The following is a 17,432-nucleotide window of genomic DNA, read 5'->3' as shown; positions in this document are numbered from 1 at the left end:
ACGGCCACCACCGTTGACGATTATTTGAACCGGTCCTTGGCCTCCCCTAGGTCGACTCAGCCTCAAACAATTAACTGGTGTGGTGTGTGAACATCGCCACTGGGGAGACGTAGGCGGCCGGGCGTGGTGAATCCAAGTCCCGGGCGAAGCCGTGGTAGTAAAGCTAGTAGGGATATATGATGCAAATGTTTATTGAAAAAATGTATCATAATAATGTACATCTCTTTGTCGATACACTGTTGGATGATATCAACACCTTATAGTGTGTCAGTCACGAGGGTAGTGTGACCATACTTCATGATGCTCGTTAATGCAGGTTTGGTGAAGGGGAGATCAGAACTCGTTCAAATGATCACTTGCCACCGATTCTGGCTGTGGCCGGGAATTGAACTCAGAGCGTCGGATTGATTGCGAAGTGTGCCATTAACTTTTGTTTACGGACTATGTCAATGGGAATGAATACTAATGGAGACTTGGAAATGTACCTACATATGCGGAAAAATATATTTCTGTTCATTTTATCGTAATTGACTTTTTTTTATCAGGCGAAAAACACAGAGCATCCGTTGCTAAACTTATTCCATTAAAAGTTCCCCCCCCCCCCTCCAAGTAATCTGGCATGAAGCTTTGTGTGTGACACTCACATTTTCATAAAGCGCCTGCAGTGTCTCCAAATCGACCACGGAATTATCCAAGTATAAGACAGCTGTCAGAGACAACAAAACGCAAATGCTTCACATTAATTGCTCCAGAGTAAAGAGATAACGTTTATGTTTTCAGACATTAAAAGCACAGTGTTTACCAAGAGTTATTTGGAGGCGCACCGTAAAATCATTAACATGAAGACTATTTAATTATTCAGAAGTCGTTTAAAATTACTTGCATAACATGGGCTAATTTCAGATGCGAACTGTATGAGAAATTTACAAATAAATTGCATTTTTTTTCTTTCTCACAGGATTATATGCGATCGCTAACAAAAGCTTTAGGGGGTTGCCCTGCCACACTCCACAAATGAGTTATGTTGGACGTTGGACGTAACTCTGACAAAGGGCAATTTGCCAGAATCACTGCTCACAAATGCTGACCCTACACGGACTATAACAGAGAGCGTTTGGTGACAATAGCAGACAACCAGGGCGCGTTCTCTGTCAGCCGAAGGCCATGGCACATGGGGTGCTCTGACATGACAAAGCACGCTATTTACTATCAATTTGCGCATTATTTTCATCATATTTTATACGTATAAAACAATCGAGCATCTTACATACGTAGCAGCCGCGTACAGGATATAATTCAGGGAACAATACAGCACCCTATGAGACAGACGTACTAATAATTGTATTTATTTACTGAAGAATACCTCATTGAGTCTCAAGACTCTCTCTTAAGAGGGTTCTGCATTTGGTTGTTTGGTAAAATCTCTCAGTTGCTTTTCTTAAAAAATGTTTTATCCCAGTTGTGTCATCGGTGTAATATCTATGTTTCACCGCTATTCCTCGGGGTTCATGTGAATGCCTGAGGCTCAGTGTTGATGCCCGAGTCTCACAGAGAGAGTTTTGAGGGCAGCAACGCAATGTGGACCAGCTAGGGCATGTACAAGCCCTTGGTCAATCCACTACTGTGCGAGGGCCTCCCTGCACCGTGCCAGCCTTAAAATGTTATCTGACCATACTGCATCCCACTGGTTAGTGTGGGTCAGTGAAGTTGGGGATCAAAGACTTTGAAGTACAGTATCATGTACAGTACAACGATAATTATTTTTTGCCCTTTCCCCTCCTGTCCACCAAATAGCCAAATAGCCCCAGAGCCGATAACAGCCTGTCTCGCATGGTCGTCAGCCATCTATGCCACATGAAAGTGCCATCCTGCTTAGCTTCCGAGATGTGTCGGGATCAGACGCATTCTAAACTATAAACTGAAACAGTTTTTTTTTTATTTTACCAGGTAGGGCCCACGGAGCTTTATATCACTCTCCACTGGTGGCCAACACAAGTGGAGAGTGATATTTTTAAGTTATCTGGCCTTCCAGTTACTAACCTGCACTAACCATGGAGGTAATGTATGGTCAAACACTAAACTAAAACTAAACTATGTTTTAACATACAAGGCAAGGCCCACTGAGCTATGTAGCACTTTTTCAGAAGCGACCTGGCCACCAATGAGAACGCAACTAAGTGGCGTATCAAGTACAAATTAATCGCAGCCAAATACTTCAAACGCACGTTTCTAAATTTGGGAGGGAAAAACTGGAGGACCCGGTGAAAAATCTACGCGACCATGGGGAGAACATGCAACTCCAAATATACAGGCATCAGGGTCGGAATCGAACCCACGACCTCCTGTATACCAGGCGAGGTAGTTAACGTCTCGCCACCGATGATGCGATATAAGACGCACCATCCAGTGTGCGTGTCAAATGAAGTGAGAGATGGCACACCTTGCTGAATGTCCTTCATCTCCAGGTGGAGGCTGGACATGAGGATACCGACGGCTTGCGACCGCTTGCTGTCCAGTACCTTCACGACCTGTGTCAGGAAAATATGAGCACTGCAACAAAGCAGCCGTGGACAGCACCTGCATGCGCCCAACAGCACCTGCATGTGCCCAACAGCACCTGCATGCGCCCAACAGCAATCCACCGATTTCCTAGAGAACACTGTTATGGAAACAAAAATATCCATCCACAGCATAAAATAGATTGATGCCTTTTGTCACAGAAAATATAAAAGATAGAGACCGCCTCTGCCATTGCTTGCTCATGGCCATTCTAATGAATGGGTCTACACTCGGGGGGACACTAGAGAGCCCTTATTTCGGCGTGCTCTTCCACACTGACCAGACGCCTTGGAAGAGGCGGCAGTAAACCGCACCTTACACCCAGGACACCCGACCCCACCGATCGTGGTGCACCCATTTATTCTGATAGGTGGGCAGAGGCAAAGGCAATTTAAGAAACGTGCCCATAGTTTCAACCACTGCGCTGGGAGATCGACCCAACGACCTTCGGATCGCATGTCCAGTTACACCATGCCAGCATCCTATACCAAACAAAAATATTATATGTTCACAAAGAAGAGCCAACACTGGCTCTTTCCAATAACATCTGGCAGCCCAGCATTATGGATTTAACAGGCCACACTCTTGATGATAATTGTTGTTGCAAAACAATCATCCGGAAGGCCCCTCGCGGTTGATGGAGTAAAACAAATACTTTAGTTGTAGGCACAGGGCATGTGACTGATAATGGCCACCTTAGAGGACAGCGAACTAATGAACATAAGCGTCTAAGTTATCAATCAAATTCAAGGTCAATTCAGCACCTCATTCCTATGGAACCAGCAAACAGAGTATCATCTGTCATGTACCAATGCGTAAAGTAAAAGAAGGCAAGGCCTTTAAAAGCCTTCATTTTTATTTGCGTTCACTGCTCTATATGATGTTTCCTGCAGCGTTAAATGACATGGCGAGGCATAAGGCCTGGGATCGTGCTGTAACAAAAACATTATTTGAGGTGACATTATAAAGTTAAACGTCCTGTGGTTCCAGGCGTAAGATTAAACCCTGTATATAATTTACGTGACTCTTTTGAACTATATCCCAGGCAGTGGGAAGTAAACTTTGGTTTTCCAATAGAGAAACGCATCGCTACTAATCGGAATATGGAATTTCAACAGCTGGCTGAATGCTACAAAAATATACAGTAATGACTATAAATATATTTGTTCATCCAGTAAGGCCTCAAGTGTTGTTTGGCTAAATCCTTTAAGGAGAGTTTCGATTCACGTGCGAGGAGATCGGCGAATCCAGGGAAAAAACACGTCCATCAGTGGGTAACAATCAAAGCTCTGCATAGATATATTTAAAATACTTTGGGGGTACTAGCACCTACTGCCATTTCACAGCTAAAACCTACAACACAAAGTATTTCCAGATAATCTCCCATCCAAATAAGACACCAGGCTAAAACCTGCAGAGGTTACAATATATAGCAAGATCAAGTATATTCAGTGATCAGGCACATTCGGTGGTCAGGGTAAGTTGATCAATAAATGAGCGATTCCCTAGGCTAGAGAGAGTAGTATCGTGACACTTAAAGTTTTAATAGTCAACACAAGAGGCTGTGTGGAAGTGAGCGATGATGACAGTACTAATTAACACTGCAGAGACAGCACTTTCTTAATCTTCTTCATCGATCCGTTGGTGTACTCACCTGCTTGACTTTAGACTTCTTAATGAAAGTGTCCGCCAGTGGTTTCTTCTTCTCCTTGACGCTCTTCTTCGAGAAGAGCTCTTCAAACTCCTTGGGGTTGATCACCAGCTCCTCCAGGCTGTCCCAGAATGTATCGCTGCTATCGTCCCTTCACGATTCACAAACCAAAACGCACAAGAGCCCAGCTGTCACGCAAGAGCTCATGTGGAATACGCTCAAAACGAAATACTAAAATATACAACAGGCTACACTATATTCTTGGTTCTTTCGGTATAGTCACGTATAAGGGAAACAATAAAATAATAAAAATATAAAACAATAATATTCTCACGACGTTTCGACTGCAACACAAGCAATCATCATCAGGTGTGAAAACCACAGCAAGAAATTTTGAAAAAATAACCGGCACTTTTTTCAAAATTTCTTGCTGTGGTTTTCACACCTGATGATGATTGCTTGTGTTGCAGTCGAAACGTCGTGAGAATTTTATTGTTTTATATTTGTATTATCTTATTGTTTCCCTTATACGTTACTTTACCGAAAGAACCAAGAATATGAATCCCTGCAGTAACGAAAGCTTTAAATCAAAGGCTACACTATTTTGAAGGTAATACAAATATTGCCACAGGGGTGGAACCTGGTTTGTTAAAAAATAAAAAAAACAACCCACGAAAAGTGGTTCAGCCTCAATGCTCATTTTAGTAGGAGCTGCCTTGAGTCACTGTTGACCTCCAATGGTGGTGTAATCGCGTTTTCTTTTGAACCCATGTCAAAGGTCATAAGGCATAGATGGCTCATAATTTATACCAAAGGTACCGGGTTCCTTCTCGTTAGAATGGCTCCTTAATCGACGCTCCATGATGACATTTACTCAAGTGCTGTGACAGGTTCAGTTTCGTCAGAGTATTCAAGAATGTAAGCCCGTACATCTTAGAGAAGAAGTAGAAGGACCTTTTATAAATATATAATTTAAATATCTACTGTATCTACAGCCTTCAGTCAATTGTACAATCATCAACATTAGGGGTGCAAACTTGATTTGAAGCTTTCGTGACTGCAGGAATCCATACTTTTTGGTTCTTTCGTCATCAGGTGCTTCCCCACCTGATGACGGACGCTTGTGTTGCGCCCGAAACGTCATGATTCATTTTATTTCATACCTACGTGACTTTATCGAAAGAACCAAAGAGTATTGTGGGTGCAAATAATGTTCTGGGCATCTGAGTAATTCAACCACTCATTTTGACAAATAATACGAGTTAAAAAAAATTAACAGGAGTTAGAATACAACATAACTTGGAAGTCAAGACAAACACTGGACAATCTTGCATGATAACTAATGATGTATGCATTAACTTAGAGCGTTACTCTGAACAACTGTGCAGAAAGTCTGTCTGACGGAGGATGGGAAAAAAGAAGAAGTTTCTCATTGTTAATCTGTAAAAAATATATATTTTAAAAATGATTTCTTTCCAACAGAAATGAAAACTTATTACATTGGTCCCGTGGTGCCCATTACTGAACGCCCCCTCATGGGCCCCGAGGATCTAGCTGCAGTTTTTTTTTTCGGTACGGTCATGTGAACTCAAGCTGCGCTTAAAAAATTGTGCATTACGCAAACGTCGCTGTCATAAATAATATTCTCAATGCCCATAGAATGCCCGGTACACAGCTTTATCCGCAGCTCTGACCTCGCCTCTCCGCTGCCCGCCAGCAGAGCTGCACCGAGACAAACCTCGGAGGAAAATTGCTGCTTCGGTCTTCACGGTCATGCCGCTACGTAGCTCTCCGATGTGTTTTCGGATTGTTACCGCGCTTTGTTCGGCACAATGCCTGCTTCACTTTCTCTCTCAAGTAAGTAGCGTTGCTTGCTGCTGCTGCTGCTGGTGCTGCTGGTGGTGCTGATGTAGACTGGCCTACATTGATCTAAGCCAATCAGCAAACACCAGCAGCAGGCCTGCAACGTTACACAATTGAGCAAGAATCTTCCAGCAAGAGCAGCTGAACGTCCTCACCATGCCGGACAAATTGCAGACCAACCCGAAAACACATCTGAGAGCAATACAGCTCAGAGGATTACACACCCAACCACGTATTGCTTTACCGTGACGATTGTCCACCCATCAGTCGGTACCTCTTTACTTTGAGCTGAATGCGGGTCCAATAAAGTGGCTTCATGGGGCAGCTCGGCTCCACGGGCGGCTTCCTGCTCTGCTTGTCAACGATCGACGTCAGTGGGGCCAACGCGAGGCCTCCCCCGGGTAGCATCATCTGCGTGCTCAGACCGTGCCCTGGCGGCGCCGGCGGGGGCATTGGAGGAGCACCTGAGGCCCCCGGTAGAGGTGGAGGAGGGGGAGGACACATTGGGCCTCCTGGCAGAGGAGGCGGAGGAGGTGGACACATTGGGCCTCCAGGCAGAGGTGGTGGAGGAGGGATGAATGCTGATGCCCCTGGCAGAGGAGGTGGCGGGGGTGGCGGGGGTGGCGGGGGTGGCGGAGGAGGCGGAGGAGGAGGCGGAGGAGGCGGGCACACAAAACCTCCTGGAAGCGGAGGAGGAATAGGGATGTATCCTTCGGGAAGAGGTGGAAGCGGCGGTGGTGGAGGAGGTGGTGGAGGTGGTGGAGGTGGTGGAGGTGGAGGCACAGAAGAGTCTGGACCTCCTGGGAGGGGAGGAGGTAGAGGTATCAAGCTGCTCAGCTCTGCAGAGCCACCGGGCTGCAGTTGTGATGAAGGCACTTCTTTGGAAAAAATACCGCTCGGCGGAGAATGCCTCGGTTTCTCCGGCGACGTCTGCACTCCCTTGGCCTGCTGGTTGCGCTCCTCCAGGGCGAGCAGGAGGTTTAGTTTCTCAGTCTGGACCGCAGCATGCTGCAGCATGGTGGTGTACACATCGCCTTGCGTGTCCACCCCCGCCTCCCTCGTGTCGGCCGGCGGGCGCCCGCTCAGCTCGCTCAGCCTCTGCTGGAGTTCCGCGATGATCCTCTCCAGGTCCGAGACACGGCGCGCATGCTCGCCGCTCGTCTGAGTCACCGCCCGCTCGTTCTCGCCCTGAAAGGGTTCGGGCGTGCAGATCAAACCTCCACGATGAATCTGATACGCAAATTTAAAAAAGCTATGTTTTCAAATGTGCGGATTTTCTCATGGCCTTTCACGATGATTATAACTAATGTTTAAAAGTGCATCTGTAGGGATATTCAAATTATTCAAGTAATTTCTAAGCTGAAAGTGAACACTCCTTTGTATTATCAATAACATGTGGCGGGCTCGGAATGTTGGGGCCTCTGGAATAATGCAATGGCTTGATCAAAATCTATGAAAACTAGAGGCGTATGCTAGCAATTGACTTTAGCACAGCACACCATCAGAGGTGAATGACTTAGTTTGGTGACGATGGGGACCACGTATTTGTGAGTGTTTTGCGTGAAATGTAACGGATTTACAACTTGAGGGTGACTGCCTTATGAGTTGAACCACCCGATGGCAGAATTTCTGGGGGCCCAAATTCAAACATTTCTAGACTCGACTCAAATGTGCACCAAAGTTCAGCACTCCAGCCGTTCCGGAAAATAATTATAAATGTTCACCAGTGACTTGGTCACAGTTATCTATATATGTATTATATATAATATTGATTTGAAGCTTTTGTGACTGCAGGAATCCATACTCTTTGGTTCTTTCGGTAAAGTAACGTAGGTGACTTTACCTACGTGACTTTACCGAAAGAACCAAAGAGTATTATATTTTATTTCTGCTTATTAAAACTAAAACTTGGCGAACTGGGTCAGTCTGTCTGAGTGCACAACTCAAAGATTAATTTGTGCACGTACGGGAGGCCCCGTTGAACCGAAAATTGTCTCTGAAGAATGATATTACTCATGGAATCTAAACTAAAAAAAATAAACTTTTTTTTTACCAGGTAAGGCTCACTGAGCTATATAGCCCTTTTTCAGAAGAGAACTGGTCACAAATGACAGCTCAAGTATGTATGCATGTTTAACTTCTTTCGCACCGTAGTATGTAGGTGCTAATCGGACTGGCTTATGTGGAAACTTATAGCAGCCAAATACTTCAATGCATGATTCTAAATGTGGAGGGAAAAACCGAATGGCCCGGAGAAAAATCCAAGTGACCATGGGGAGAAACAGCAAAACTCCAAATATAAAGGCGTCAGGGTTGGGATAGAGCACACGACCTCCTGTTAACCACGCGAAGTAGTTAACATCGCATCCCCGTGAATCTGCTTCGCAAGATCCCCCGGTGTAGCAGTACCTGAAGCTTCTGTAGTTCTTCTTCATGCTGGTGCTGCACGCGGATGAGTGAAGCCTGGAGCTCTGTAGATGGGCAGATGGGCACAAGGCAGATGAACAAGGTCACCTTTGGGAAAGCACAGCACTGTCTCCGAAAGCTATTTTTTTTCTCTTAAAATAATACATAACACCTCCTACCCATATTTGTCTCTGCACACTTTCAAAATAAATATTGTTTACACAACCCATTGGTTGCACGGCCTTCTGGGTATGCATCTTATCAGTTTGCTTGTATTATTCAATGCAAGCAAAGTCTGGATGGGTTTTGAAATTCGGTGTTTCATAAGCGGGGTCAGGCTTGCTCGAACTGATGCTGGTGAGCTGGCCAATGTTAATAGACAAGGACTGTGATAAATAGGTCCTAATTTGATACATCATTATATAATACATAACACAATTTATTCATTAAGTGCCACTGTTACAAATGTTAATCATGACACAAATAACACCTCCTTCAGATTCACCAGGACTCTGATGCATGCAAAAAGATCTCCAAAATTCTAAACAAACACAAGATCCTGGTCCGGTTCAATACAGTACACAAAATCCATGACCTGATCCCTTCCGTGAAGGATGTCATTCCTAACTTACAGTACCCCGGGGTTTACAAATTGATCTGCACCTGTGGTGACTGCTATATCGGGGAGACGAAACGACATGTCTCTGACCGAATTCGCGAACACAAATCAGATTTGAAACACGGCAGAACGAATTATTCTGCCGTAGCTGATCACTGTTACAAAACTGTGGGTGATCACGATATAGTTTTCTCCGATACCAAGGTCCTCTGCAAACCCACGGGTTTTTATCAGAGATTTGTACACGAGGCAATTCAGATTTACAAACACAGACACAATTTCAACCGAGAAGATGGTTTCAAATTAAGTAACCATTGGAAAGATGTTCTAAATCGAACCAAACATTAATCTAATTTTCAATGGTGCAGTATATTTATTAAATTAGTGGCATCCCAAACTCTCACGGTGGTGTAATGTCATTTTATGCTAATTCCAAGCTTTCACAGTAGTACATTTTATGCTAATTCCTTTGTCAAGGCGTTTTCTGTTTACCCCCTCAGCTTAAAGGAGGCGACCTGCGCTTGACTTTCTTCACTCCAACGCTGTCCTCTGGACAGTTTGGTCCCTTCACCTGATGAAGGCCACTTGTGTTGTGGCCAAAACGTCGTGATTTTTTGTTGTTTTGTTTTTTATTATTTTTTACCTATGTGACTTTACCGAATAGAACCAAAGACTATGGTCCCAGCTGCAGTGAGATCATTGACAAGATCCTCCCGTGTAGTTCTGGGCTGATTCCTCACCGTTCTCATGATCATTGCAACTCCACGAGGTGAGATCTTGCATGGAGCCCCAGGCCGAGGGAGATTGACAGTTCTTTTGTGTTTCTTCCATTTGCGAATAATCGCACCAACTGTTGTCACCTTCTCACCAAGCTGCTTGGCAATGGTCTTGTAGCCCATTCCAGCCTTGTGTATGTCTACAATATTGTCCCTGACATCCTTGAAGAGCTCTTTGGTCTTGACAATGGTGGAGAGTTTGGAATATGATTGATTGCTTCTGTGGACAGGTGCCTTTTATACAGGTAACAAGCTGAGATTAGGAGCACTCCCTTTAAGAGTGTGCTCCTAATCTCAGCTCGTTAACTGTATAAAAGACACCTGGGAGCCAAAAATCTTTCCGATTGAGAGGGGGTCAAATACTCATTTCCCTCATTAAAATGCAAATCAATTTATAACACTTTCGACATGCGTTTTTCTAGATTTTTTTTGTTGTTATTCTGTCTCTCACTGTTTCAAATAAACCTACCATTAAAATTATAGACTGATAATTTCTTTGTCAGTGGGAAAACGTACAAAATCAGCAGGGGATCAAATACTTTATTCCCTCACTGTAAAACACAAAGGGATGCCCTTTTATATCCCCTGCAAAGAACACTTACCAAAGAGAAACGTTTTAATTCTCAGACGCGGAATAAGGGAAGCTACTTCTGGGTTCTTTCGGTAAAATCACGTAGAAGGGGAATAAAATAACAAAAATAATAACAGAATAAAATTCTCACGACGTTTTGGCCACAACACAAGTAGCCTTTCTCAGGTGAAGAAACAGGACTGTCCGGAAGACAGCGCTTGAGTGAACACTGCCAAGCATGGACGGCGTCTTTTAAGCAGTGTGGGAGGAACAGAGCGCCTTGACAAAGGAGTTAACATATAAATTAGCATGCAACTGGGGGATTAGCATGATGTTGAAAAAAATAATTTCTGATTCAACAGCATTAATTGATCAAACCAAACAGTTCTCATTGAAACCTTCTGCGGCCAGGCCACCAAGATTATATGGCCTTCCAAAGATACGTAAAGAAGATACACCTCTACGTACCATCGTCTCTACTATCAACTACCCCACCTACAAACTGGCTCGTTTTCTGTCTGAAATCCTACGGCCTTTTACTGGAAAAACCACCTCTGCGGTTCAAAACCCTACTCACCTGGTTTCGACAATCACGGGTATTTCCCTGTCCCCAGACGACCTGCTTGCCAGCTTTGATGTGGTTTCCTTATTTACCAAAGTTCCGGTACCTGATACCATCGCAATCATTGAAGAATTGGTTCATCAAGGACTGCATACTGATGTACCCCCCCTGGTGAGACACTGCTTAACCAACACATACTTCACCTGGAATGGAACTTTCTACAAACAAACTGAGGGCACCCCAATGGGCTCCCCCCTATCGCCGGGTGTAGTCAACGTTTTCATGGAAAATTTTGAGACTGACGCCATCCAGACTGCCACTCTATGCCCGACCTTATGGAAGAGGTACGTGGATGACACTTTTGTCATCTGGCCACATGACCAGCCTGCTCTAGACCAATTCCTCGACCACATCAATTCCATACACCCAGCCATAAGATTCACCATGGAAGTCGAAAAAGATGGCAAGCAATCCTTTTTGGATGTCCTAATTCAAAGGAAACCTGATGGTTCAATGAGCCACTGTCTACAGGAAAGCTACCCATACAGGTGCTTACTTAAAACCGGATTCCCACCACCATCCATCCCAGAAGAATTCCCTCATCAAGACTCTATACCATAGAGCCCAGTGCATTTCCGACCAGGAACACATTGCTAGTGAACTCAAGCACGTACACCAAGCTCTCAAGGCTAATGGTTACTCTGACTACACAATCCGCAAAGCTATCACTCCAACCATGAAGAAGGATCCTCTTGAGGAGTCATTCAAAACCATCACTTTACCCTACATTACGGGGATCACAAAAAGATCTCCAAAATCTTGAATGAACACAAGATCCAGGTCCGATTCAACACAGTACATAAAATCCGTGATCTGGTTCCGTCTGTAAAAGATCTGGTTCCAGACATACAGTACCCGGGCGTCTACAAACTAAGTTGCCTCTGTGGTAGCAGCTACATTGGAGAAACCAAACGACATATTTCGGACCGCATCCGTGAACACAAAGCAGACTTGAAACACGGTAGGACGAACACCTCAGCTGTGGCAGATCACTGTTGTAATTCAGTGGGCCAACATGACATTGACTTCTCCAAGACGGAGGTTCTCTGCAAGCCATCCGGCTACCATGAGAGATTCGTTCATGAGGCTATCCACATATACAAACACTGAGACAATTTCAACCGGGAAGATGGATTCTGGCTTAGTAACCATTGGAAAGACGTTATAAACCATTTCGGTTATTGATTGATTGTATTTTACGGTGACTTTGAGACCGCAGTCCATTCGTTGGCACTGCCTCTTAATACCGTTCACACGACGGTCAATGGTCAGGTTTATAGCATTTGTATAATAATAAATAGTATAACAGTGTAATGTTTAACATAATTCATAAGGCAATATATAGTATCGTAATTGCATAGTGAATATACAGCAGTGTGGTATACAGTAGGGTTAATAGAATAATACATAGTGTAATACTACAAGTCTAATATTTTATAGTCTAAAGTATAGGGTAGTGTATAGTAACGCATTGTATAATTGAAGGGTGGGATTGGTCTATGGATATGATATTATACCATGTAGTTTAGATTGGAAGGTATAATATTGTATTGTATAGTAGTCCAGTTTATAGCATAGTTGTAACGCAACACAGGACAGAGCAGCGCACCGTGGCTGTTTCCTCCTCTTCCCCCCCCTGCCTCCTCCGTTCCTAACATAGATGGACTCGTCCGTCTGAACACAAGCTTGTCCCTCATACTAACATGCTAATTTATATGTTAACTCCTTTGTCAAGGCGCTCTGTTCCTCCCACACTGCTTAAAAGACGCCGTCCATGCTTGGCAGTGTTCACTCAAGCGCTGTCTTCCGGACAGTCCTGTTTCTTCACCTGAGGAAGGCTACTTGTGTTGTGGCCGAAACGTCGTGAGAATTTTATTCTGTTATTATTATTTTAATTATTTTATTCCCATTCTACGTGACTTTACCGAAAGAACCCAGAAGATGAATCCCTGCATTCACGAAAGCTTTAAATCGAAATTTAAGGGAAGCTACGTCAAGAAAAACAACAACAAATTTAACTGTCGCTAGTGTGTGCAGTCATTGGTAACTGGGCTGACACCATCATCACGATTTTAATTACAAGTGGCCATCAGAAGTTGGCCCCAGCGGTACTAGCGCAGTGCTCTAATGCAGCATTAGCCTACTGAACTACTGAGGGAGACTTTCGTTTTGCCCAACTACCATCATTCCTTAAGCCAATTCATTACACCATGCCTCCGATAACATTGCCATCCCCACAGTGTTTCTGTCACTAATGTGAGCTAATAAACTGAGCCGTAGGTTTCATCAGCTGCCGTGCGTTAATTCACTCAGGAAACCCACGTGGCCACAAATTCCTGGCCCGTGAAATCGGTGCTCTGGCAGTGTTACTGCGCTGTGCTATAGACACACCGAACAGAGTTACATTCCTGGCCGTGGCCAACGCCAGTGGAGAGTGATATTTATAATTCCTCGGCCTTCCAGTCACAAACCTGCACTAACCATGGAGGCAAAGTATGGTCAAACACTAAACTAAGGCCCACTGAGCTATGTAGCTCTTTTTCAGCAACGACCTGGCCACAAATGATAGCTAAACAAAGTGATTCATCACGTGGAAATGTATAGCAGCCAAATACTCTAAATGCATGACGATTCTAAATGTGGAGGGAAAAACCGGAAGTCCTGAAAAAACAATCCACGCGCCCGAGGGGAGAGAGAGGAAGACGCAAACTCTAAATATACAGGTGTCTAGATCGGGATCAGGATCGAATCCACGACCTTATTTATACCTGGCGAGATAGTTAATATCTCGCCACCATGGCACCACAACAACTTGTATGACTGACATGACATGGGGAGGTCACCATCCAGCAGGGGATGGACAAGGTTGTAAATCAATATTATTGTAAGTGGTTGCATGCAGTCTCGTCAATTGCGTTCTATGGTTCACTCGTACTATATAATTGGACAGAAATTTAATAAATCGCCTTTCACATAAAAAAATAAGATAGCCATTGTCGCTCGGTTTATTGGAATTGCCGTTACGGCAGGCCAAAGGACATTAAGGCCAATTGGTCTTCCGATTATAGAAAATGTTCTTACAGTTGGTACATTATTATGCATTTCAAGCACTGCTACTGCCCATCACCGATTCATAGAAACGTAATGGTGAATATCCGCAATTTTACAAAAGCTTTTAAGAAACTTCCAGTTATGGAAGGCCAATAAGCTGAGAGATTGAAGACATTTTCAATTTTATTCTGAGAGTTGACATGGAACAAAGTGATTTATTGAACTTACTACCCAGCTGTATCCACTGCAGCACTTTGTGAGGTTGTATGCGGTCTGTCACGGGATGAATTATTTTAATGCCACGCCTCTCATGAATTCTCCGGATTGTACCACGTGTTGTTTGTTTAGTATGATGTCTGTCGTTTCATCCCACGTGCCGAGAGAGCTTCTTCTGGAACTGAGGAAGCCGAAGTTGAAAAATCTGCTTCAGTTCCTGAAGAAGTCCCTCAGCACTTGCAGCGAAACGTTGGACACCGTGCCGAACAATACGCGGCGCAACCCGAAAAACATCATCGGAGGGCTGTACGGCACAACCACACAAACCCACAAAATCGTATGCCTTGCGCGCTCTCACAGAATGGATCACGGATGCGCATTTTGTCAGAATGTCACCAAGTTTAATTTCAAAGTGCACCGATGGTTGATGCATTAGGACATTGCTTTTCGTATCACAGTTAAAAGTTACGATAAAATAATGTCACCTACGTTTAATGTCATCCACACCTGAAAACAACAAATAATTCAATTAGTCTCAAGGTTTAATTATTTTTCTTTATTATTTGTTTCTGTCAAACAGTGACTCTTAAAAGTATGGCAACATAATAAAACGATATTCTAGGGCGGCATAGGTGACTAAATAGTCATACTGAAATGTTAAACATTTCACGGTTGGAAAATTATAATTATGCACAGTCAATCCAGTAATTATTTAATTCTTAGAGCTGGAATGTAGCCAAACTAATTGCAGGGGGCTGCTAGTATTTGAACTCAGGGTCTCGGCAGTGACAGCTCATCACTCTGACCTCGAAGCGACCTAGCCACCTCCGAGCGAGCTGAATTCAAGCGTATTACCTGACAAGGAGCTGTCCAGCGTTGGGTGGCCCTCTGCGTCTTGAGGCAGTGCCGGCGGAGGCCACACGGCCTGTAGTCTCTTCCACGACGTTCTCTGCTGCCCCAGGGCTACCCACGTGTACTCCTGCTCCATCTGTGGATGCACACAAATACAAAGACAAAGATTCCCCCCGTGTAACCTTAAACAGACGTATGGGGGCAAGTGCCGTTAGCGAGCAGCGCCTATGAAGACCAGCATGGCACACGAGGGGGGGGTATGGATGGCCAGCACTATGCCTGACCGGCTTTGTCTCCCCAGTAGCGATGTTTGCACACCGCACCAGGTACTCATTTGAGGCGGATTCGACCTAGGGGAGTCTAGGGACCGATGCAGATAATAGTCACTGGTGTTGGCTATGAGCAGGAATTGAACACGGAATCCCAGGTTTGTAGTGCTATGCGCTAAACGCTACCCTACGTACGCACACATATTCACTCATGCCTCATGCAACACCAGTCACGCTCTGCTTATTTATTTGTGGTAACCATAAGAGCACTTCAATGCACTTCTCATCCTCTTTAGCTACAAGACTAGGAGCCAAATTACTTTCTTGACCGGTGGATGGGGACTGCGTATGTTTAATTGTTTAGCGTGATACTTAAAGTATTTTTTTAACTTTTATCCTAGAGATAAAATTATCAGCATCCATGGTGTGATTTTCGCGGGGGTCCAAAACGAAAATTTATGTTTTTTTAATTGTTATCGTTATAAGCAAAGACTCAACTATATGCATGCCTATCTTTTAGATCCAACCTTGACAACAATTACGATTTACAGCATGTACTCTGTGAGTCAAGGTTGTATTTTGTACATGTGTTAGATGTCCACCACCAAGCAGACATTTTCTTTATGCAATGAGGTATTTTGCTGTAGGTGGATAACAAACACCCAACAAAATTACCAAATAGTTTAAATGCTAAGCACTTGACTTATCTACAATATATTCGATCTCTTAGCTTAGATTATACAAAAAAAAACACACAAGCTCAGTGGCTGCTTGTACTGAAGCAAAAAAAAAGTGATAATGTGATGCAGGTCACTACTGCCAAGTAATACCCTACAACAAAGTTTCGATTTAAAGCTTTCGTGACTGCAATGATTCATCTTCTTTGGTTCTTTCGGTAAAGTCACGTAGAATGAGAATAAAATAATAAATTTATAAAATAAAATAACACAATAATATTCTCACGACGTTTCGGCCACAACACAAGCGGCCTTCATCAGGTGAACAACAACACAAGCGGCCTTCATCAGGTGAAGGCCGCTTGTGTTGTGGCCGAAACGTCGTGAGAATATTATTGTGTTATTTTATCAATTTATTATTTTATTCTCATTCTACGTGACTTTACCGAAAGAACCAAAGAAGATAAAACAAAGTTGAGAACAGGGACAATTTGTACTGAGATGTAATTATTCACCAGCATTCGCCTCCACTTGCTGGATCGGTGACTTGCAGCGCAGCCAAGGCTGGATTGAAAAACTCAAAGGTGATGTCTTTTTGTGTGGAGCGTCAAGGTCAGCGTCAAGGTCAGCACGGCGCGGGTCTCACAGAAGTCTGCTTCGCCGCTGCTCTCCAAGTTGAAGGCTCAGACAGCTAGGGGGCCGTCCATAAATGACGTCACGCGATTTTGGACGATTTTTTACCCCCCTTCGTCACACGGCGTCACAAAAAGTCAGACCCCCCCCCCTCAAATATGACGTCACAAAGCTCTGCCCCCCCCCCCAAAAAAAAATAAACATGCTTCAAATCGCTTTAAACAATTGTCACTGTAGTGCGTATTTAATGTGGCGCTGCACTCTGATGTCTATTTAATTAAGTAGAACGTGTTGTCTATATTTATTTAAAGTTGTGCATTTTGATGTGACGTCACATTTCTCAAACCCCCCCTCTCGTCACACATCGTCACAAATGTCTGACCCCCCCCCCCCCCCCAGGTGCGTGACGTCATTTACGGACGGCCCCGAGGCGGCGTGGTGGGCATTCCGTCCAAACAATCCCGCGAGCTCAAAACTATTTGAGATGAAGTAACTAACCACGGGTAATTATTCACCGAACACACGGCAGAGCCAGCCGCTCTGCAGGTTTTTCCCAGGGCTTTGCCCAACCCAACACAGGCAACGCTGCACTTGAACGTGCGCCTATTTTGGAAATCGCACTCGCTTCAATTAAGCCGTGGCTGGCGTGCAAGTGGCAGGTTTTGTG

At 44.2% G+C, this 17,432-nt stretch overlaps 1 protein-coding gene across 6 annotated transcripts in view; it reads right to left on the bottom strand.

The window, feature by feature from the left end:
• LOC116948314 (uncharacterized) overlaps nucleotides 1–17,432 on the bottom strand; it is a 79,835-nt gene that overhangs the window by 28,022 nt on the left and 34,381 nt on the right. For 5 of the 6 annotated variants that reach the window (XR_004403790.2, XM_032964865.2, XM_032964861.2 and 2 more), the window contains exons 5-11: nucleotides 15,190–15,322; nucleotides 14,824–14,841; nucleotides 8,483–8,544; nucleotides 6,348–7,261; nucleotides 4,214–4,361; nucleotides 2,441–2,528; nucleotides 645–706 (exon numbers count right to left, since the gene is read on the bottom strand). Coding sequence is in view for 5 of the 6 variants with exons in the window: in XM_032964865.2 (XP_032820756.2) it covers nucleotides 645–706; nucleotides 2,441–2,528; nucleotides 4,214–4,361; nucleotides 6,348–7,261; nucleotides 8,483–8,544; nucleotides 14,824–14,841; nucleotides 15,190–15,322 (1,425 nt within the window). In the remaining variant the exon portion in view is untranslated. The remainder of the gene's footprint in view (nucleotides 1–644; nucleotides 707–2,440; nucleotides 2,529–4,213; nucleotides 4,362–6,347; nucleotides 7,262–8,482; nucleotides 8,545–14,823; nucleotides 14,842–15,189; nucleotides 15,323–17,432) is intronic. The other variant, XM_032964864.2, reaches the window with a different exon arrangement.

The sequence above is a fragment of the Petromyzon marinus genome, chromosome 33, assembly GCF_048934315.1.
Source record: "Petromyzon marinus isolate PM22_M1 ecotype Great Lakes invasive population chromosome 33, UKy_Petmar_22M1.pri1.0, whole genome shotgun sequence".
NCBI lineage: Eukaryota > Metazoa > Chordata > Hyperoartia > Petromyzontiformes > Petromyzontidae > Petromyzon > Petromyzon marinus.
This window is presented reverse-complemented; position numbering and strand designations above follow the sequence as displayed.